The following is a 22379-nucleotide window of genomic DNA, read 5'->3' on the forward strand; positions in this document are numbered from 1 at the left end:
AAAGCCAGTCCAGGATAACCAAGGCTACACAGAGAAACACTGACTCAAAAAACCAAAAAAAGAAAGAAAAGAAAAATGAAAAAAAAAATCACATTTTTTATTTGTTTTGGTCATGTATTATTCAGGTTCTGACCACCCAGAGTACAAGCCTCCAACCTCTCTCTCTCTTGCATGTAATATGAACCACCAAGAAGTCCAAAGGACAATAGCTCCAGTTGTATTGCAAATTGTAGTCATAACCAACAACCTACAGAGCTTCCTGAACACCTCAAGCCGGGCAAGAGATTTACCTGGAATGAAAAAGTGCTTTAAGACCTTTGATTTTTATCAGTTGAAACCTGATAGGAAGGAATTTCCCAGGCCTCCTGAGTCCGCCACCAATATTTTTCAGGCAAGAGTCGATCCGCTGTTTCTGCGGGAGTGTAATTGGAAGGGAGGCAATCCAGACTTTTCAGCCCCGATTATACGTCAGATTCCTAAGCTCCCTTCCGAGGAGAGGACTGTCTTCACGCGGAGACCGTCGCCACGAGAATGCAAACAAATTTCAACAATTTGAGGACTGTACAAGACTGCACAGGTTTACAAAGCCCAGCAGCACGCGGTTCAGAAAACAGTGCTGAGAAAAGAGGTCTGAGGAGGGACGCTTTAGGGCAGGCCGAGAAAGGGCTTTCCAGGCTCCTCACGCCCAAGTCTAGAGAGGCGGTGGCGCTTGAGAGGGGCAATGGGGACGTGCAGCATGAATGTACACTATTGTTTAAGTGGGACTGGTCGGGCCAGAGCATGTTTAGGGGGAGGAACACACGCTGTAGAGGGGAAACAGGGTCCTGCCCTGTCAATCTGCAACGCTGGCACGGGCCGGAGGCACCCCAAGCCATACGTGCCAAGGAAACAGGCAGCGTTACAGGTTTCCTCAGGAAAACGCTGAGGGCAAGAATGGGGATCCCACCCAGCCCTTCCCTCTCCGCCCAGCCCAGTCTCTCCCACGTCCCCCAAAGGAAGACAGCACCGGGTCAAACTCGTTTGTTTATTCCTCCATTCAGCCTCTCTCTCTGCTCGGGGGTCTTTGTTCAACCGAAAGGGAAGGGCCCTCGCCTCTCCGGCAGCACCGAATATTTCCGTGTCAGGGGCCCCCTGGGCTGCCCGATCCGCAGGACCACGGCCCCACCGAGGGCTCCGGGCCGCGGAGGCAGCCTCTGGCCCGCATTCCAGCGCGGGCGCGCTCGGAGGCAGCCCGGCGCGGGGCTCAGTTCGGGGCGGGGTGGCGGCTAGAGAGACAGCGTCCGCCCAGGGGGACCGGGGCGCTCCCGGGCGGCCTGGGGAGGAACGGGCGCCCGGCCCTCACACACACACACACACACACACACACACACACACACACACACACCCGACCCCCCACAAGGTGTCCGGCTCCCTGGCCAAACGCACCCCCTCCCCGGTACGCAGCCCAGCACGTGCCTCCCAAAGTCTGCCCCGAGCCGGGCGGGCTCCGGGAGAGCGAGAGCAGCCCTAGGTGGAAGGATCCAGAACCCACCCCGGCCATCCGGGCAGCGTGGCAGCGCCGGCTCCGGTCCCGCGGGGGGAACCACCCTGCGCGTAAACGCTAACGCACGGGCTGGAGAGGGTTTGGGTGTGTGTGTTTGGGGGGGGGGGCGCACGGCACACACGCCGGATGTGTCCCCGAGGCGCAGCGGCGGGGACGGCGGCGGGGGGCCCCGAAGGCGAGCCGGTCCTGACGGCAGCCGCGGGGGGCGGCCACCCACGGGGCCCCGGGGGGCGGCGGGGCCGGGCGGGGGTGCGGGGCGGCGGGAGGCGGAGCCCAGGTGCTGTTGATACACAAAGGCGAGGGCCCGCCGCCCCGCCCACTGACGCGGCTCCCCGCCGCTATAACTTGCGCTCGCGAGGCGAGCTCCACACCGCGCCACGCCGCCGCCCGCTCCGCCAGCTCCTCTCCGCCGCCGGACGATCGCCGCCGCCGCTCCCCGCTCCAAAGGGGAAAAAAATATATATAACCTAATTAAAAAAAAAAAAAAAACAGCCTCTCCTGCCTGTTGGATTGCGGGGATTTTTTATTATCGTTATTATTACCATTTTATAAGAGGATCTGTCAGTGCTATTTCTGTCTCGTCTCACGATCTTGCTGTGCCCGGGACAGCCCGCAGGGAGACGCTGCCGTGAGGTGGGCCAGCCCGGAGGGAGAGCACCGAGGTGAGGCGGGGGAGGGGCGGCTGCGGGGCTGCGGGGTAGTGCGGGGCGCCCGGCCGCAGAGCCTCCGCCGAGGGGGAGGGGGGCCGCGCGCGGGCCGCTCGGCTGCCGCTGCAAGCCTGGTGTGGGGACTCGGTTGGCTTTGGGCACGATCGGGGGGTGAGGGTGGTGGGGGAGAGGGGAGGGGAGCCGCGAGGGCTGGACGATCCATCGCCCCTCGGTATTGCATCAGTTCCTCCCGGGGCAGAGGAGGGGCGGGCGGCGCGGGCCCCGGGGGCGGTGCGCGGCGGCCGGGGGGCTCGGCGCGCGGGGGCCCCGCCAGCCGGCCCCGGGGCGGGGGCATCGCGGGGCGCCGGGCCCGGCCGAGCGGCCCGAGGGGCGCCGCGGCGGGCGCATCTTTGTTCTCGCGGCCCCGCCGTCGGTACTTTTCCGCCCCTCGCCGCGCCCCCGCCCCTCGCTCGCCTGGTACTTTTCCACTCGCCTGGCGGGGGATGAATCAGCCGCGCTGCGCCGCCCGGCGGCGTCACGTGGTCGGGGGCGGGCGGGCGGGCGGGCGCCGCAGTCCTGACGCGCCGCCTCTCTACCTTCGCAGGCGCGCCTCGAGGGCCAGTGCGCCGCCAAGGACAAAAGGAAGCCCGCGCCGCCCGCCGCCGCGCACCGAGCCTCCGCGATCGGCATGAAGAAGACCGAGATGGGAAGGTTTAACATCTCCCCGGATGAGGACAGCAGCAGCTACAGCTCCAACAGTGACTTCAACTACTCGTACCCCACCAAGCAGGCAGCTCTGAAAAGGTGGGAGAAGTGCGCTTTGCAAAAAAAAAAAAAAAGGGAAAGGCAGCTTGCACACATGGCTGCCTTGGGGCTCCAGGGATGGCCCAGCGGTAGCAGGCTCCAGGCTCACACCTAGGAAACAAGGCTCGCCTGGGGGCCCCAGCTTCTTCCTTGCCCACACAGCCCTGGAGACAGTAGCTTCCTAAATTACCGGGCCACTGCATGACTGATGGTGTCTCGGGGAGCACCTAGCCTGTGTGACCCCTGCTTTAACTAAGTGGCTGTGTATCGGAATCGAAGGGCTGTTTTACTGTATGAGCACCAAAGCATGATTTGCATATCCTCAGTTGGATTACAGTGAGTGACCTCTTTTTTTTTTTTTTTTTTTTTGCAGCCATTATGTGGACGTGGATCCTGAAAACCAGAACTTTTTACTTGAATCGAATTTGGGGAAGAAGAAGTACGAAACAGACTTTGTAAGTTGAAAATGCTATTATGTGTCTGGCTTTATGGAGTAAAAGAATAGTGTTAACTTTTAGATTTCAAATCTGACTTGCCCAAAGCTGGTTTTCTCCTTTTAATTATTGTTATATGTTTGGTTATCGTTTTCCCTCTATGTAGCATCCAGGTACTACTTCCTTTGGAATGTCAGTATTTAATCTGAGCAATGCGATTGTGGGCAGTGGAATCCTTGGGCTTTCTTATGCCATGGCTAATACTGGAATTGCTCTTTTTATGTAAGTATGTGTAAGTAGCCAGCCTGCCGTGCGGGGCAGTAAATACCATAAACATAGTTTTGGCTCCAGAAAACCGAATTTGCAGTTCAACATAGTTGATTTAAATTTGAAGTATGAGAAGTCCAAAGCTCTGTTTTGCTACATGTAAAATGTCAAGAAAGCGAGTTAGACAGAAGATAGGGTAGGTAACACTTAAAACAGATGGGTGAAGGCCAGTCTTTGAAAAGGCCGTGGGGTATTCTTAATTGTCAAAGAAATGCCGATGAGTCCAGAGTAACTAATGTTTGATTTAAAAACAAGTGGAATGGCTCCAGGTAGGTTTCGTAAGTTGACAGTCTTCCCCCGAAAACCTGTGACCCCTTCGCATACATAAGGAAGAGAAAGTTCTGGAACTATAAGGTGCGGTGATATTTACCCAGCCCAGAACATATTTGTTTTAGAACAAGTGAGTCATAGGTCTTCTGGATGCTAAAAAGCAAATTCACTTTTTTTTAAAATACCATTTCTCCAGATCTGTATGGTCAGTGCCTGACCATTTAAAATAAGAGCCTACTAATTTTTTTTTTAAGTTAAGTAGCTGTTTTCCAATATTCTTGTTTGGAGGTGCCCGTGTTGGGTGGCTGAAGATTGTTGGGCTGTTAGAGGCACGAGGGTGCTTGCCTAGCATGCATGAATTGCTTCCTGGGTTTCATTCCCAGTGCTATCAGACCGGAAAACCGGTAGCAAGAAAAAGAAATGTGTTTTTGGTTTTTTTTGTTTGTTTGTTTTGTTTTGTTTTGTTTTTTAAATGTACAGAAGCGTGTACAAGTTTGAGTGTGCAGTTTTCACTGTGTCATAAGTTTCAGACTGCCTGTAGGTCCCTGGCTGACACGGATTCTGTAGAAGCCTGCTGGCTTTACTATGATCTTACACACTCAGTGACTGTCCCTTTCTCTTCAGGACAGTTAGGTTTTCGTTAGCTGGTGGGGTAACCTTCTCGAGCATGATAAGAGTGTACATAAGAAAAGCTCTGCTTGGTCAAGTCCCGTGCCAGCGTTAAGCCGGTCTTTGAGTAGTAGAAGCATCACGATGAAGGTTTTGGAGTATTCTTGCCAAAATTTCCTCAGGAGCTTAAGAGAGAGAAAAAGCAGTTTTTTTGGTGGGAATTTGAATGGCTGGAATCAAAGTTAAACATCTGAACCTTTTTTTTTTTTTTTTTTAGTTCTTGCCATGAAAACTGGGAGCCAGTTTTCAAACGCTACTAGTGTGGGTTATTGGTAACGCCGTTCATAACTGAAAGTAAAACTTAACCTGTGTTACCTTGAGCTTCTGGGATTCTGCTTTAATAGCTTACTATGTGTTTGATTAACCATTTTAATAAATGGCTAAATGGTATCAAGATTGTGTGAGTTTTTTATTCATCATACTTACATGTGAAGGTAAATGGGCCAAAAGCCACATGCTAACATGCCGAGGCAGTCGACCTTTTAACGGTGATCTTGAGGTTGACCGTGACCTCGAAGGGCACGAAATTCATCGTCATCTCTGTGTAAGATAGTACTTAATTTGCTCTAATGGATTTTTTAAATTAAACCGTCTTTTTTCCAAGCGGTCAAGCTCATGGTGTCACCTCAGAACCAGGTGTGGTGACGCTGACCTTAGGGTGGAAGTCACATCCTGTGCGGGTGCCCTTGCTTCCCCAGCACCTTACGTGGTGTTCACGCTTTGCCCATACAAGGTCAAGATGTATGCGGCTGTCTCCTTTGCATGTTGGCGGTTTTTGTTTTAATCCCTGCCTTGTCTGCCTGTGTAGAAGATGAGTGGGATTTGACTGAGAGCCCGTACCAGCAAGGAACACAGGGCGTTAGATCCCATTAGTCCTTCCTTGTTCTCCCTTTATTTTTCTCTTCCAATCTAAGTGGAAGGGTGGGGCTGCTATCTCACTGTTCCACTGTTCAGGATGCCGAACCCCAGCACCAATTTGGGTCTTCACAGCCATCACTTCTCTGATTTGTTAGTAAAAATTTTTATGGTGTCCAGCTAAACTGTTCCACTGAACTCATTTCTGTCTGGTCCATGGGATCTTGGGCTTTTCTGACAATCTCAGTTGAACGGCGTAGAAAAGCCTTGCGGACTAGGTTTAATGGCAAGTTTTAAATTAAACTATTAGAAAGTCAAGGCAGGCGTATAGATAATTACATGTATGGCGTTATAAGATACATACACACAGAAAGCAAGTTTCTACTCCCCTGGGATTTGGGGCTTTGCAGTCTCCTGCATTTGACACTGTGGACGTTGCTTTAAATACTGTGAAACGCACCCGATACCGACAAGTTAGTGTCAGTGAAGAGTTAGGAGAGGGAAGACCACCAGTGCTGTTTTAGACAGGAAGTGTTTTACGTGCACAGCCCTGCTTATTTATAACCGAGTGCCTTTTCCTTTTCTCAGAATCCTCTTGACATTTGTGTCAATATTTTCCTTGTATTCTGTTCATCTCCTTTTGAAGACTGCCAATGAAGGAGGTACAGTAGCATTCTTGATTTTTTTCCCCCCAAGTAATTTGTGCCTATTCTGATGGGGGGGTTAGAGCTTTCAGAGCGCCTCATTCCTCTGTGTTGTTTAATACAGGGTCTTTGTTATACGAACAGCTGGGACATAAAGCGTTTGGGCTGGCTGGAAAGCTAGCAGCCTCTGGCTCGATCACAATGCAGAACATTGGAGGTAGGTTTTTAAAGGGCGCTTGGGATAGACTTCATTTAAAAGCTAGCACAAGGTGGTGACATGACTTGTCACAGGCCACATTTTGCACTTGTAATGGTTTAATTTTGTTTTCCTCCAGCTATGTCAAGCTACCTCTTCATAGTGAAATATGAGTTACCTTTGGTGATCAAGGCATTAATGAACATTGGAGATTCAAATGGGTAGGTGCTAAGTAAGGTTACTCTCTAGAAACACAGGTGCATTTCTGTCAAAGCTGGCTAAAAAACCCGTTACCAACACATTCCTCGCGAGTATTCCTCCTTCTGACAAGGAATGGTCCCACAAACTGGTGAGGTTTTGCAGCCCCTTGATCTTAACTTTTTGCAAAGACAAAAACCGTGGCTGCGAACTTTTCTAGTGCTTGATCTGTCTGTGCTGACATTGATTACAGCTGGTGAATATAGAGCTGGTTAAGACCAAAGGGGGGGGGTTTCTTTTTTGCTTTGTTTTGTTTCTCCCCAAAAAACCATTCCTGCTTTAAAGAGCCAAAAATGCACAGCTGTGCTGTAGAAATGTTAACTTAGCTGCAGTTACTCCTCCCAGTGGAGGAACAAGGTCTAATGTCAACAGCCAGGGTTCATTTGCTTCCTTAGCTGCACGTGGTTGCCGCCTCAAAGCAGAGCGTGGCTCTCTGAATGTGCCTTTAGAGACTTAGTTGAAGACACTGATCCCTTCAGCATTCTGTGGGGTCTTCATTCCTCCCGGGAGTGCAGTGCAAGTCCTGAGGAGTTAGAACCTGAAAGTAGTGCTGTTAAAGAGACAGGGACCTGCCTCTGGGACGAAAAGTGCAAATGCATGCCAGCCGCCACCATGCCTGGCGAGGATAGGCCTTGGTTACTTAGAAGAAGAAACAGTGCTAGAACTTAGGGAGCATTCAGGTTCAGAGTGACTTTGTTATTATTTTGGAGTCGGGGTGTTACTGTGATAATCTGAAACAAGTTCTGGTGGAGTGGGGATTTGGTTCAGTCTAATTTGGGAGGAGAGCCTGTGCATCTGAAATTCACTGTGTCTGAAAATTTCCTTACTGAAACACTTAACAAAGTATTCCTGCTAACAAACGTCAGAAGAATATTGTTGTAGCTTTTCGGTTTTAGAAATTACGAGCTAGAACTGTAATGCCGCTGTACAGTCTTTCTCAGAGCACCTAGAGATAAGCTCGCTGGCGGCACAGAGCAGCTTTGTTGCCTACGTTAGTATCAAGCTTTATGAAACGTCTTGTGTTACGAATCAGCTGGCAGACTTCCCAGAGCAAAGAGTGGCACAAAAGCTGGTGCTTTTCATGCCCCGTCTCTCACCTGAGTGACCGACTGCTCGGGAAACAAACGGTTAGAGTGAGCCCTGCCCTGGATAAGAGATGCTCCTTTTCAAAGCCGTCCTTTTTGTGTGTGCGCCGAGTGTAAGTTCTGAGTTAGACGTGTAGTTGATTTCTGTTTGGCCTTCCTCTTTTCATTCAGATTGTGGTATCTGAATGGCGACTATCTGGTCCTGTTGGTGTCCTTGGTGCTCATTCTTCCTCTGTCGCTGCTGAGAAATCTAGGTGAGCAAACATCTCTGACCGGTTTGGGGTGGGAAGTGACTGTAGGCCCTCAGCTTGGCGAGACCCTGGCAAAGCCCCAGCTGGTCGGAACCCTCCACTGACGATGGTTGTTGGGTCTTGTGCTGTGCTCCCCCACCCATCCCAGATTGATTAAAGCAATGCTGCTCTTCTTCACCTCTAGGATACTTGGGGTACACCAGTGGTCTGTCCCTGCTCTGTATGATGTTCTTTCTCATTGTGGTACGTAATGATTTTTTATTTTTTATTTTTTTAAAGAACTCTGTCAAACTACTCAAGCTTAACCAATGCAAAATACATTTTCAGGTTATTTGCAAGAAATTCCAGATCCCTTGCCCTGTGGAAGCTGCTTTGATGATCAACGAGACTGTGAATGGCACCTTCACCCAGGCGGCTTGGTCATCTCTGGCATCCAACACCACCATGGCTGATGATTCTTGTAGGCCGCAGTATTTCATCTTCAACTCACAGGTAATTTTGTTTCCATCCTGTTTCCTGGAAAGAAATGTCTAGGAAAGGATAAAAAGATCTCTTAAGGCAAATTGAAGGATAGATGCCATATGGCTTTTTAGAAAGGAAGGAAGGAAGGAAGGAAGGAAGGAAGGAAGGAAGGAAGGAAAGAAAGAAAGAAAGAAAGAAAGAAAGAAAGAAAGAACTGGCGGACTAGACAAGTTTGAGGTTCTGTTGTAGTCTAGGAAGGCAAGAGAAATGACATGGTGGGTCCCAGAGGTTGGATGCCGGTCCTACTTGGGAAACAGTGGGATAGTTGGGAGTTTGAGGTCCTGGAGCTTAGCTGGGACCTGATAGGGGTGTTGTGGGCCCTGAGTACAGCGATGTGTTTGTTTCAGACGGTGTACGCTGTGCCCATCCTGACCTTCTCCTTCGTCTGCCACCCTGCTGTCCTTCCCATCTATGAAGAGCTGAAAGGGTAGGCTGCTCCGTCTCTTCTAAGTCTGTTGGGCGCATACTGAAGCAGTAGGTATGGAGCGTGCTAATTACGCATTTGTGCTCTCTGTTGAATGTGCAGTCGCAGCCGGAGACGGATGATGAATGTGTCCAAGATTTCTTTCTTCGCCATGTTCCTGATGTATCTGCTTGCTGCTCTCTTTGGATACCTGACGTTTTACGGTAAATGATGCCTGCTTTAAGAAAGAGCAAGACTCTGAAGTGAAACTGTCACTGTATGTGTAAAGAGTTCCCATCCGGTGTAATCAGTAATTCCGAAGCAGCCGAGAGCCGGCTGTTGACGTTTCATGTTCTCTCTGCTCCCATCTTTAGCCCACAGCACACATGCACGCGCACACACAGTTAACCAGACCGGGCTTTAGAGTCTTGGCTCCCGTTAGGCCTCGCTGGAGGTCATGTGGCTAAATTAGTATTTAGAAAATTTCTCCTCCAATGTTACTTTAATTGCATTAACCATAATTCCAGATTAATCTTGTTAGCCTCTTAGTTTGCAGTCATTTTGTGAGTAGCTAATAATTTCAGTGCAGATCCCGCTGCCAGTCAGCTTTCATACTCGATCCCCAGAGAGAAGCCGCCCTGAAAGCCCGTTTCTGCTCTGTCCCCACAGAACATGTGGAATCCGAACTGCTCCACACCTACTCTTCCATCGTGGGAACCGACATTATTCTCCTCGTTGTCCGTTTGGCTGTGTTGGTGGCCGTCACCCTCACGGTGCCAGTAGTAATTTTCCCGGTAAGTGACCACGTGCCCCTGCACCGGCCAAGATGAGTCTGGGTGTTGCTCAAAAAGAGGGACTTGTGTGTGGGTGGTTCGGTATGGGTGAATAAAATGCGGCATAGATTCCGGGTCATCCCGGGGCAGAAAACGGGAGCACCCGCTCCCCAGAAAAGAAGTACTGTCATCGATAACATTCTCAGTTGCTTGAGAGTTCTTCGCCTTGATTACAGTTGGACTGTTACATGATAAACGGTACTTACCTTTTCTTCTCAGATCCGGAGCTCTGTCACTCACTTACTCTGTGCGGCAAAAGAGTTCAGCTGGTGGCGCCACTCTGTCATCACCGTGTCTATCTTGGCCTTTACCAATCTCCTTGTCATCTTTGTCCCTACGATTAGGGACATCTTCGGTTTCATTGGTAAGTTTGTAAAGGATTGTGTTGGAATTTTGATGGGAGTCGCATTGAATCTGTAGGTGGTCTTGATTTGTGTGCCTAGAATATTAGGGCTCAAAAAAACAGACTCCATGAGTTCTCAAGTGGGGAATGGCTTCTTACAGGTGCGTCGGCGGCCGCCATGCTGATCTTCATTCTTCCGTCTGCCTTCTACATCAAGTTGGTGAAGAAAGAACCTATGAGATCTGTGCAGAAGATCGGGGTGAGTGAGAGATGACCGTACAATCAGTAGTTAATGTGTCTCTCTTTTTCTCGTAAAGCTTTGGTAGGGAAGTACCTCATAGAAGGGGTGGGGATGGGGATGTGCTTTGCAGTAGATACCGTGACTGCAAAGAAGTTACTAAAGAACAGTGCAAAGGCATTGACATGCTGTTGGTGCCCTGTATGATGGGCGCAGATAGGCCTGTCTACTGTGTAGGCTGCAGGAAGCAGAGATGGGTTTAGTTAAGAGGCGGACCCTGTGTAGAGTTGGAGGGGAGGGTCCTGCTCTGCACAGGTTTACTGCTGTGTTTAGTCTTTGGTTCGGGAGCCTTGTTTCACAGGGGAGATACACTAAGCACAAACCCCGAGCTTTGGAACAACCAGGATCCTAGCAAGGGATACGTAGGAGCAAAAGACTTGTTGGCCCTGCTCGCCACTGCCATTCTGGTCTGAAGAATGAGGTTAGAAATAAACTGGGGTGAACTTTTCCTAGGGAGATAAACTGTTGAGCCCAGAGGGCACCTGCAAGCCAAGCTCTGCCCCCTTAACTCAGTGAGTTTATTAATTCCAAGGCCGTGGGTGAGAAATTACAGGTACGCAAATGGCTGTACTAAAGAAAAGGCCCATTCACCTTCCCTCCAACTCCAGGGCTCGCCTTGGCTTAATTTTGTGACGTTTGTTCTATTGAGAAACACACACAAAGCCAATTCAAGTGTTTCAGCAGGAGGACCTCTTGCAGAAGCTCAGAACGTTTCAGCTGTAGGCTTTTTGTGCAACAAATAACTCAATCACTCAAAAGAGTTCATATTTAGTCAGGTGAAACTAGAATGTTGTAACTTAGTGTGTGACTTTAAGGGCCCCTTGCTGATGAGTCTTCTGCTTCTTGCAGGCCCTGTGTTTCCTGTTGAGTGGCATAGTGGTGATGATCGGAAGCATGGCCTTGATTGTCTTGGATTGGGTACACAATGCCTCTGCAGGTGGCCATTAATGGCACCACTAAAACTCAACAGTCCATCTGCCACAGTGTTGAGTCAACACTCAACTTACTCAGAAATTTCACCCGATGCTTTCGTTCACTTCCTTTTGAAGTGCAGATTCCTCGCTGGTTCTTCTGAATGCAGAATAAGTGAACTTTTCTTTTTTATTGTTTTGTTTTGTTTTGTTTTTTTTTAAGGAAACTTATCTGTGTGTTAGGGAATGGATATTACCAAGGAAACCACGAGTCTTGGGTTAAGGGAAGTGACAATTTATTCCATTCCAGAGAATGGATGAACTTTTAACTTTTATCAAGCCACATGTTTGGCTGTGTCATTGTTTAACTTGGATATTTTATGATTTTACTTGAATGTGCCTAACGGAACCATTCGATGTGAGAAACACTTCTTAATTTACAGCAAAGTATTGAAATAAGCATTGAGAAAAACACTTATTTTTTGTACCAAAAATACTTTAAAAGACCTCAGAAGCACTATTTTACTTTGAAGAAATTGCATTTTTTGAACTTTATCCAGAACCAGTTGTCAGTGAACTCCGTAAAACAATTTCATTGATGTTTAAAAGTGAATATTAGTATTATGAAATTATTTGCCTTTTTTGTAGGCATTATAAGCCAAATACTTTTTTACCCAAAAATCATTTTCAGGAAAATGTTATGAAAAATTGCACCATGAATTAGCATAGTTATGTTTTGTTCGTTCAGATTTCATTCAAAGGATAATTGGTAATTGTTGTACCAAACAGGTGAACTCCGTTCATTACTTTGCCTCCAGATAATTTGGTTCATTAAAACTAAAATGTTAATGTGTTCAATCTAGTAGGCTGGAGAACAGTGCAGATGTTTCTGTAGGAAATGAAATAACTGATTTTGAGGTACCAAATAGTGCAATTGGGTAAAACAGGGTTTATTCAGTTGCGTCTGTCTCCAGAGTTGTGTGGTCAGCTCTGGGTAGTGCTTTTGGGCCCACCTATTTTAAAAACATTGCTTCCAGAAGTGAAATGGTTTGGTGGCAGTAGGCCAAACCTGTCCGATAGAAGGTGCAGCTTTCACACGCACATCTACTGGAAGCGTGATTTACTTGACAACAAGTGGCTCAGTTGCGCTCCTGCTGTGAGCACAGCAGAGGTCTAACCTCCAACCGCAGGCTGCACAACGCTGGCACTCTGCACGGCGCGGGGAAAGGTCACTGGGTTTCTCACGCAGTAAGCTTTTTAAAAACTCGCACTGGATTGTCATCTCATTTGTGTACAACGCAGAATTATTTGTTTACAACGAACAAATGATTGGTTAGGGGAAGTAGTACAACCTGGCTGTACTTGGTTTCTGGTCCAGCTGCGTGCTTACCTTTCCATTTCAATTCCAGTTAGAAGTATCACTTTGAAGCTTGGCTTTAAGAGCACATTTACTGTATGTTAACGGTGTATGGTGAAAATATTATTAAATAATGTGGTACTTTGCTCATCAGGCATAATGTCTAAGATCTAATATACATAATTCCATTAAGCGGTTGAGGGAAGCAAGTGGAATCATTAATTGGCCATCTGGCTCTTAAGGTTTTCTCTTGAACTAAACGTTTTTAGTTTGAGGCAAGGGCCGGAGATTGGCACACATGGTTTTTGTTACATGGTCTTGTGTATGTGACTAAATTCAGAGGCAAGATCTGTCTGCTGTTAAAGACCCTTGCAGAATGGAAGACGTCTGTTATTGCTGCATTGGGTGAAACCAATGGTCCTTTTTGTCCCGAAGAAATCACTGGGGACCATCTAGAAGCAAAGGCAGTGAGGAGACACTACCACGCTGCTTTCATTTTATTCAAATCCAGAACCACACCTGTAATTCAGGAATCGCCACTTCCACTTGAAGACCTAGAAAGAGTTGCTGATAAGATCTGCCAGGAGATTGCTGAGAAACAGGCACCAGAGAAAGGGTGCCGTGGCAACCAGGAAGAGGTGGAGGAGAAAATCCTGTTCATGGCCTGTCAGTGTGGAGAGACTTCCTGAACCTTTTTTGAGGGAGCACAATTTAAGGCTCAAAATGAATTTTAGGCCAAATCCCAACGCTTGGGGCTGTTTATCTGCCTTGAGGTTCCTAAACTGAATCCCAATCTTGAGCAGTCTTCAGTATTAAAACCACTCCCCTGTCACCTCATTTTTGCATTGCTGTCTTCCATGGACGTTTCAGTTATAACTGTACTGTTATTTATAGAGCAGCATTAATCCATTAAAGCTAACCTATTTTTCAATATTTATGATAAACTGTACATACATTGTCCATATGTATTTGTAAATAGAGTGTATATACCAGCGGAACTGGGTCCTGGGTTCAAATGTAGATACTCCCATAAGTTTCTTAACTGCATTTTGATGAATTTACATTATATATAAGTCCCCAAAGTACATGTACAGAGAATTCAATGTTAGAAATTGACACTGTATAATACCAAAATTGAAAGTACTTGTTTAAATTCTATTTGCAATAAACTGATTGGATGTCAATTTAAGTAGAACTGTTAAAGCTTTAAATGAGGTCTAAATTTTCATGATGCGGGGCCTACCACATGCTGTCTGGTCACATGCTGAGTGTGATCGTGAGGACGTGGAAGCCTTGCTGTGTGTATAGTGTAAATGTCCCACTGTCCTGTTAGAGGCTAACATGCCATTGTGGCGTGCTGGCAAGGAGTGCTACACAAGTTTCAATGAAACAATGTACGTTTGTTTTAACTGAACTAAAATAAATACATGCTTAATCCTGATGAGCCTTTTTCTTTTCCTTCTGGTTAATGGGATGAGGGGGCGAATCAGGTGCCTTGTAAAACAGTGTTCAGTAAGTGTCTGCCAGAGACTCCAAGGTTACAGCTTTGGGTTGGGGGTCTAGTCTTATCCCTGCTGGGGGCTGGTACAGCCAGAGTTTTTAGGAAGCTACCCTAATGCACAGTGGAGATTAAGGAATCTTTGGATAGGTCTGGAAGGTCAGGTTCGCTTTGATGGGCATGTGTTGTGTGGGTCAAGGATTGCCAGGCTGTGCCTGGGTCCTTGAAGGCTGAGGGAATATAAGGAGAAAACAGCTTGAGAAGTTTCCAAAGACACAGCTATGAGAAACTAAGGTCCCGAGCTTAGCAATGCAGTTACAAAGCGTGGCTAAGGGCTTACACGAAGCCTTTGGTATTTAACAGGCTTTCGTTGGACACCTACTGTGTGCAGCTGACATGGGAGTGATGGAGGTGCTCTGTCACATTGGTTTTCCAACAGTGTGGTGTTAACGCTACATCACCCACCCCTCCAGATACGGTGATAGCCTGTGCAATAGCCCTGGCTGTCCTGGTCTCACTTTGTAGACCAGGCTGTCGGACGTGGAACGGTGCCTGCCTCTGCCTCCCCAGAGCTGCGATTAAAGCCATGCACCATGCTAGGCTACATTTTTTAAAAAAATACTTTTTTTATTAATTACAGTTTATTCACTTTGTATCCCAACTGCAGCCTCCTCCCTCATTCTCTCCCAATTCCACCCTCCCTCTCCTCCACCCATGCCCCTTCCCCAGTGTACTGATAGAAGAGGTCCTCCTCCCCTTCCATCTGATCCTAGACTCAGGTCTCATCAGGAATGGCTGCATTGTCTTCCTCTGTGGCCTGGTAAGGCTGCTTCCCCCTCAGGGGGAGGTCATGTCAGAGACAGTCCTTGTTCCCATTACTAGGGAATCCACTTGGACACTGAGCTGCCATGGGCTACATCTGTGCGGGGGTTCTAGGTTATCTCCATGAATGGTCCTTGGTTGGAGTATCAGTCTCAGAAAAGAACCCTGGGCCCTGAGTTCTTGGTTCAGTTGCTCTCCTTGTGGAGAGCAACTCTTGTCCTCTCCAGGTCTTTCTATCTCCTCCTTCTTTCATAAGATTCCCTACACTCTGCCCAAAGTTTGGTTATGAATCTCAGCCTCTGCCTTGATACCCTGCTGGGTAGAGCCTTTCAGAGGCCCTCTGTGGTAGGCTTCTGTCCCTGGTTTCTCCCTCTTCCAATGTCCATCCCATTTTCTGAATGAGGATTAATCATCTTACCTAGGGTCCTCCTTCTTGATTAGCTTCTTTAGGTGTACAGATTTTAGTATGTTTATCCTATATTATATATCTAATATTCACATATAAGTGAGTGTCTTTCTGCTTCTGGGATACCTCTCAGGATGATCTTTTCTAGTTCCTACCATTTGCACACAAATTTCATGATTTCCTTGTTTTTAATTGCTGAGTAGTAATCCATTGTGTAAATACCACAATTTCTGTATCCATTACTCAACTGAGGGACATCAGGGTTGTTTCCAGCTTCTGGCTATTAAAAATAAAGCTGCTATGAACATGGTTGAGCAAACGTCCTGGTATACCTGAGCATCTTTTGGGTCTATGGTTAGGCTACATTTGAAACACCAGTTTGTTTACAATTAGGAATACATGCTGGTAGGTCCACTCAGGATGCATCAGCACACTAACCAGTGGGCCCGCCATTTCCAAGAAATTGACAAAGCCCTTGGAACATTCGAGAAATACGTATTTCTAAGGCCCTGTATCTTGAGCTGCACATCCTTCTCACCTAGAGAGATGATCTTGTAAGGTTTCTGGAAGCAAGGTGAAGGAAGCGTGCAAGTAGTGCCTGAGAGGGTTAGGCAAATGTTCCATCAGTGTCCTTGCACATACCAAAACCAGTCTGTTCTGGAGACCAGAGACAGGCGTGTGGCGCTCACTACAGAGCCACACAGCTGGGTTCTCTGGCCAGTACAGAGTCAAGCCTCTATCCCAATCTCCAATGCAGGTGCTAGGGTGTGGAGACTCCGGAAGCCAGGAGCAGGCTCTGTCGTGTGAATGGTTCTCAGAGGAAAGGTGTGATGGCGATGGGCTAGAAACAGTTGGCACCTGTGGTCCTCTGTTCACACTTTTCTTGTGGATCCATGAAAACCGTTTTAGTCCTCAGCAGCGTGACTGGCCTCTGGCAAGAAAAACATCACTCCAAGCATGTCTTAATAAAACAGTCCCATGATGGCAAAAAACTGTGTTCTTTGGCTTTCCCTTTTCTAGAGACATTCACACAGCTTGCTTTTACGGCTGACTCCAACGCATCTCTTTCTACCTGCCTCATCGCCACCACCCCACCGTTTTCCCGTGAGCTTCACCCCTGCCTCTTCGTGAGTTTATCAACAGTTCAGCAATCTGCTCTACATAACTGTTAAATGAATCAGTGTCCCTAATTCAGCCTTAGAGTTGAAATGAGACTCACATATTTTTTTTTTAGCAAGAATTTACTAAATGCTTGCAAGATTAAATACAGCACATGCCATAAAATTAGAGAGCGGGTTTTAAAATACATATAATTATAGCTGGGGGCTTTCGTGTCTAACTCGGGATCTGCCTCCAGAGGGCAGAAGCCTTCTTTGACCTCCATTACCTAATGGGTTTGCTCAAGTCCAGTCAGCCTTGACTGTCCCTCACCAACTGTGAAGAGTTAACCCCAGGAGTCTGCTTGCTGACCCTTGGCGATCCTAGGGATGTTGCCATCAGAAGGTTCCTGATGTTAGCGTTGAGGGTTTTGTTACGGTCACCCTGGAGTAACAGACGCCATACTGGTTTGTCAGGCTGTTTTGCACGAACACCAAGTTTAATGTGTGCACCTGGTTTCATCGTTGGGGTCTTAGTTTATGCCAAGTCGCATAGCAGCGAGTTCCTCTGTCAACAGCTCCTCCCCCAGTGACCTGGAGTCTCTTTGGTGGCTTCTCATAGTCGGTGGAAGAAGAAAAAGAGCTCCCCTGTGTGGTCTGAGACAAGAAATGTCTCCGAAGCCTGTGCTGGGCTCCCAGAATCCTCTCCTATATGTCGTTTCCTGTTGCTTTAGCTCTGAGAACTTTTCCTGCAGGGAATCGTGGCAGTCCGGGGTACCTGCTTTTGTTTCTTAGGAGTCAACTTCATCAGCAAATATGTTCTGATTTTTTTTTCCTTTGACACTGGCTCTTGTCATCTCTAGGAAGAAGTGGTTTTGGAGACTCAGAACCTCCAGCAGTTAGCTGGGGCTTCAGAGAGTCCCATTTGATAGCTTTCCCTCCCAAGTTCCTGAAACTCGGTCGTGAGCTGAGAGCCCATCCATGCCATATGCAGCCTGTTGCCTCTCGGTCCCCAGGGGGCTTCGGCACTGCTTCAGACCTGCCTATGCTCAGGAAATGAAAGCCGTGATGCTGTCCCCAGAATTTACCTTCCGGAGATGACAGTGCACCAGCCCCCCGCTTCCTTTTGCATTCTTTTTTTTTGGGGGGGGATCCTCGCCTATCCTCATGCTTTCTAAGAGACTTCTTTGGGTGTCTTTTCTAACCACATACAGTGCTTATCCTGAAATGAGTTCTGCTAAGTTCAGCTTTTCTAGCTGAGTCAATTAAACATGTATGTATAGAGCCCAATCTGTCATAAAGGGTAAAGGAAAAGTGACGTGTTGAAGCCTAATGTCTGAGCTCAGTCCCCCAGTGCCCTTCTATGGTGGGCGTGGTCCCGCACAGAAGACGCCCTCCATCCCCAGCTCCAAATTTCTTCAGAGCCAGGCCTCGAGACGGTTAGACTCCTAAGTGTGGCTCCACTGGTCCTTGTTAGCCAGATGCACCCTTAGCACCTGCTAGACCAGTTGCCTTACCTCAGCGCTACCGTGGTGTTCCCCCAAAGCTCCCCGGGAAACCGGCTCTCCCTGTGGGCAAACGGGCTGCCCCACAGATGCGCAATTCCTTCCCGGCGTCTCTATGGCAGAACAGGTGGGGGAGAAAAAAAAACAGACACAAATGTCACAAAGTCTCATATGATCCGCAGTGCCCAGTGGACAATGATGTCATTACAGAGGATTACCATGCCTGGGCAGGAAGAAACAGGTGAGGGAGAGACACTGTTAAAACAAAAGTCTGTCCTTCAATTGCAGCGAAGACACTATCGTAAGCCAGTCCTCGGAGTGAGGATTTGGGGAAATATCCTGGATCCTATGTGTGTGTGTGTGTGTGTGTGTGTGTGTGTGTGTGTGCATACGTATATATATGCATGCATACATTTACATATATGTATGTATACATACATATACTTTCAAGGCTATAGTCTGATATTTTTACTGAATATATAGCAAAACCACACACACACACATATATATATATATAAACTTTTTAAATTATGACACATCAGCTCCTCCTTCCCTTTTGTCCCTCCAACCCCTTTAACGTCCCCCTTTGCTCCCCCCAGTTCATGGCCTCTTTCGTTGATACTGTTACATGTACGTATAGACAGATAAATATGGAAACAAAACCTACCAAGTCCCTTGCTGTCATTTATACGATCTCAGAGCTGACCACCTGGAGTTGGATAACTCATTTTCCTCATCCCTGCGGAAGACTAATTCTCCCTCTTTAGGCGGCTACTAGCTGCCCCTAACCAACATATGTTTTTTTTTTTTTAAATATTCATGTATTTAGTCTAAATGTATGTGCCTGCGCCTGAGTGTGCATATGAGCACCACGGGGGGAGGGGAGTCAGGGAACCAAATCTAGGTTCCCTGCAGGAACAGTGAGTGGCCATGAGCACAGAGCAACCTCTCCAGGCCCAACCAACATCCTTTTTCAAAGTGAGGTATCTGGTCAATGGGCAATGAGAGAAACCAGCTTATTACAAGGAGCCCGTTTTGTGGATTCACCCCCCCAAAAAAAAAAAACAAAAAAACAAGCATTTGCTCTCCTCAAGAGGAAACAGGGCCACTCCTCTCTGCTAAACTATAAATGTTTCGATGGTTTCTCTAACCTATTGTAGTCTGTCATGGATTCATGTTATAGTCTAAACCGAAAATAAACTGTTTCCTTTTCTTTTCCTTTCTTTTGCTTTGTATTTCCCTCTCGGGTGACTGGAGTCTCGGGAGAGGTGGAACTCAGGGTTCACAACCCTTCTGCGCTACACAGAGGGACTGTATTTTTAAACTGATCCCTAAATAGAAAGATCCAAAGAAGGAAATATGTGGAATATGAGAAATCTCTGCTGGAAATGTGAGGGCCGCATGCATTTGGAAACATTCTTCTCTCACAAACTGCTCCGAAAGGAAATGCCGCCTGCATTGAAGGCAAGGGAGCGAGCGCACTTTCCTTGCGTGTGGGGGAGAGACAATGAATTACATTTTTTAAAAGCGCCCTTTGTTCTCAGAAGAAAATGAAAGCACAGACAGGCAGGAATTTGCTCCAAAGACGCCAGGTTCCAGTAAGCGATCACAGATTTTACTACAGTGTTTGTGGGGGAAGAGTCACCAACGCTGGGGGCCGCGATCATTCCGTGCTCCCTGTCCCTAGGCCCCTACCTCTCTAGAAAGCTCTCCCGGTAAAGCAGTGTGACTTCGGGGGAACAGTGTGGCAGCGGGGAGAGGGGTCCCCGTTCCTCACCTGTGTGAAATCCAGCCAGCAACTTGGCCTGCTCAGCTGGGTATGCCTGCAACACAATGGAGCCGAACTCCCATGATTCTGTTCGAGCATGACATTGACAGCCTCACGCCACACCTCCCTCAAGAAAACGCCTTTTCAAAAAATGACTGTATGTGTATGAGTGTTTTGATTTTATATACATCGGTGGATTACATTGTCTGCGTGCCCCGGGAGGCCAAAGAATCCCCTGGAACTGCAATTACAGGCAGTTGGGAGTTGCTTTGTGGGTGTTGGGCATCGAACCCTGGACCCTGGAAGAGCAGCCAGTGTTCTTAACCACGGAACCATCTTTCCAACTCCAGAAAATGCCTTTCGACCCACTGATAAAGGAGCGGAACCTTATAAGGGGTGGAGCTAAAAAGCCCGGACTCAGATCCCGCAGTATCACGCCACTCATCTTTGCAATAGCTGCATCCACGAGTCGGGCTGTTTGGGATGTCATCTCTTTGAGTCTCACACAGTGGAGTACTGGGTATCTCTGAAAGTAAACCACAGCTCACTTTTGTAGTAAACTTTAGTGAAAAAGGCAAGCCCTATGATATCACATTCGTTAGTTAGAAGGTTAGGGCCCTAAAGTTCAAAACAGCTCAGTGGGAACGGAGACTTCTTTAGTTTTACTAGCTTACCAGCATGTTTGCTGCAACAGAGAAAGAGAAGGAGCATGATATACAGGCGTTCAAGATGATGGGGTCAAGGGGGAGGAGGAAAAACAGGAGGAGGAGGAGGAGAAGGAGGAGGAGAAGGAGAAGAAGGAAGTATATTCTGGGTTAGCACCATGGCAGATAGAATGGCTAACCATGTCCTAGCTTTCTGGTGTTTGTAGGACAAAGCATATCCTGAATTTTTACTTCTGAGATCCACAAAAGCAATTCTGACACACGAGTAAAACATGTGTCTCTATGCACTCCTCCTCCAGTCTGCCTGACGTGAGTGTGCAGAGAAGACTGCCGGCCCTGACTTCCTCAGCTTCCTCCAGCCCAGGCCTTCAATCCCAATTCGAGCATTGGTCTCTTGTCCCAAGGGTGCCATGGAAGTGACACGTTCATCTGAGTTGTTGAACAGCTGCTAATTTAGGAACCGTTCAAAATCTCCGAGAAGAGACGACACTGGTTATAAACGGTGAAGGAGACGGGACCTGGACTGGCTGGCATGTTAGGGGGTGTCTCAGCCGCTTCCTGTCTTGTTCTTGTAATAGAAGGGATGGCTCAGCCGGCATGGTAGCACACACTCGTGGCTCCAGAACTTGGAAGGTTGAGACAGAAGGACCTTGAGTTGAAGGCTAACCTGAGCTACACGGTAACGCCCTTATTTAAAAAAAAAAATAAAGACTAAAATGACCTTGTCCTTTTTTATGTTAGTTTTTTTTGTTTTTGTTTTCATTGTTTGTTTATTTTTCAAGACAGGGTTTCTCTGTGTAGCCTTGACTGTCCTGGACTCTATCTTGTAGACCAGGCTGGCTTTGAACTCACAGAGATCTGCCTGTCTCTGCCTCCTAAGTGCTTTCCTGTCCGTGAGGTGAATTCTGGGAATATCCTACCGTGCCAACAGAAACCTCAGGAACTACATTAAAGCAAATTCTTTCTGTTTCTTGGTACCTTCCCCTTCGCTTTCTGTCAAAGCAACGGGAAAGTGACAAACGGAAATCAGTGCAGAGAACAAGAGTTGTCGCTGCCCCCTGACCATGGGGCTCAGGGGCGGTTGGTAGAAAGTGGTAGAAAGATTTAGACAAGTGTGTAGAAAACAGGCTGGAAAAAGTCCAAGCTTTGAGAGTGAATCTGCGGGAGTTCCTACAGGAACTCCAGGACCCACAGTGATTTTGGGAATAGGGCTCTCATGGGAATAGGATAATAGGGTGTTCACACTGGGATCTGAGATCAAAACAAACCTTATCTGCATGTGTCTCTGTCCTGAGACAGTGTTAGGCTGGGTTTAAATGAGACAGGCTAATCTGAGCTTGGGGCATGTTCCTGTAATCCCAGCTCTTGGGCGGTTGAGACTAAAGGGTCCTAGGATTAAAGAGAGCCTGGACTATTTAGCAAGACTCTATCTTAAAATAAGACATGACAAAACAAAAATATGACTAAATGAACAATAACTAACAAGATCATATATAATACATTAATTGATAAATAAGATGAGTAAATACATGTATTGCTCTGACAAAAGAAAATTTCAAGGCGCTCTGTCTTTTAGGTGATGGAGTAGTTATTGGCTGGTTTTACACAAGCTTACAGTGAGAATTTGGGGGGAAAAGGCAGAATAGAAATATACAAAAAGCTTATATTTAGCCTAGAAGAGAAGCATTTGAAAAATTGAGTCTAAGGAGAGCATGGCTTCTAAAAATGAAAACCATTAAAAAAAGAAACCAAGTTAATATCCAGAATTTATAAGAATTTAAGAAGTTAAACACCAACAAACCAAGTAATCCAATTAAAAAATGGGGTACAGAGCTAAACAGAAAATTCTTAATAGAGGAATATTTAATGGCAGAGAAACAATTAAAGAAATGGTCAATGTCCTCAGCCATCAGGGAGATGCAAATCAAAATAACCCTGAGATTTCACCTCACTCCTATCAGAATGGCT

General features: G+C 47.3%; 1 protein-coding gene and 1 long non-coding RNA gene across 3 annotated transcripts; one reads left to right on the plus strand and one right to left on the minus strand.

Annotated features, from left to right (window-relative positions):
- The first annotated feature begins 1900 nt into the window (after positions 1-1900).
- Positions 1901-14091, plus strand: Slc38a2 (solute carrier family 38 member 2). Of its 2 annotated transcripts, XM_060388742.1 has the most exons (16): positions 1901-2205; positions 2795-2994; positions 3368-3449; positions 3595-3710; positions 6138-6211; positions 6318-6410; positions 6529-6610; positions 7904-7986; positions 8168-8226; positions 8311-8475; positions 8853-8932; positions 9032-9132; positions 9578-9702; positions 9961-10105; positions 10246-10343; positions 11232-14091. In XM_060388742.1, exons 2-16 carry the CDS (start codon positions 2879-2881, stop codon positions 11328-11330), a joined length of 1518 nt encoding a protein of 505 aa, XP_060244725.1. In that variant the 5' UTR covers positions 1901-2205; positions 2795-2878; the 3' UTR covers positions 11331-14091. The 2 variants fall into 2 exon arrangements, with proteins under 2 accessions (XP_060244725.1, XP_060244726.1); XM_060388743.1 differs by lacking the exons at positions 1901-2205; positions 3595-3710 and having other exon boundaries at positions 2854-2994.
- Positions 14092-16897: 2806 nt separating this feature from the next.
- Positions 16898-19817, minus strand: LOC132655988 (uncharacterized). Its single transcript, XR_009593942.1, has 3 exons — positions 19756-19817; positions 17991-18091; positions 16898-17332 (listed from the first exon to the last, which is right to left on the minus strand). It is a non-coding gene; the product is annotated as an uncharacterized LOC132655988 (long non-coding RNA).
- Positions 19818-22379: the final 2562 nt, after the last annotated feature.

Source organism: Meriones unguiculatus, chromosome 8, assembly GCF_030254825.1.
Source record: "Meriones unguiculatus strain TT.TT164.6M chromosome 8, Bangor_MerUng_6.1, whole genome shotgun sequence".
Classification (NCBI taxonomy): Eukaryota; Metazoa; Chordata; class Mammalia; order Rodentia; family Muridae; genus Meriones; species Meriones unguiculatus.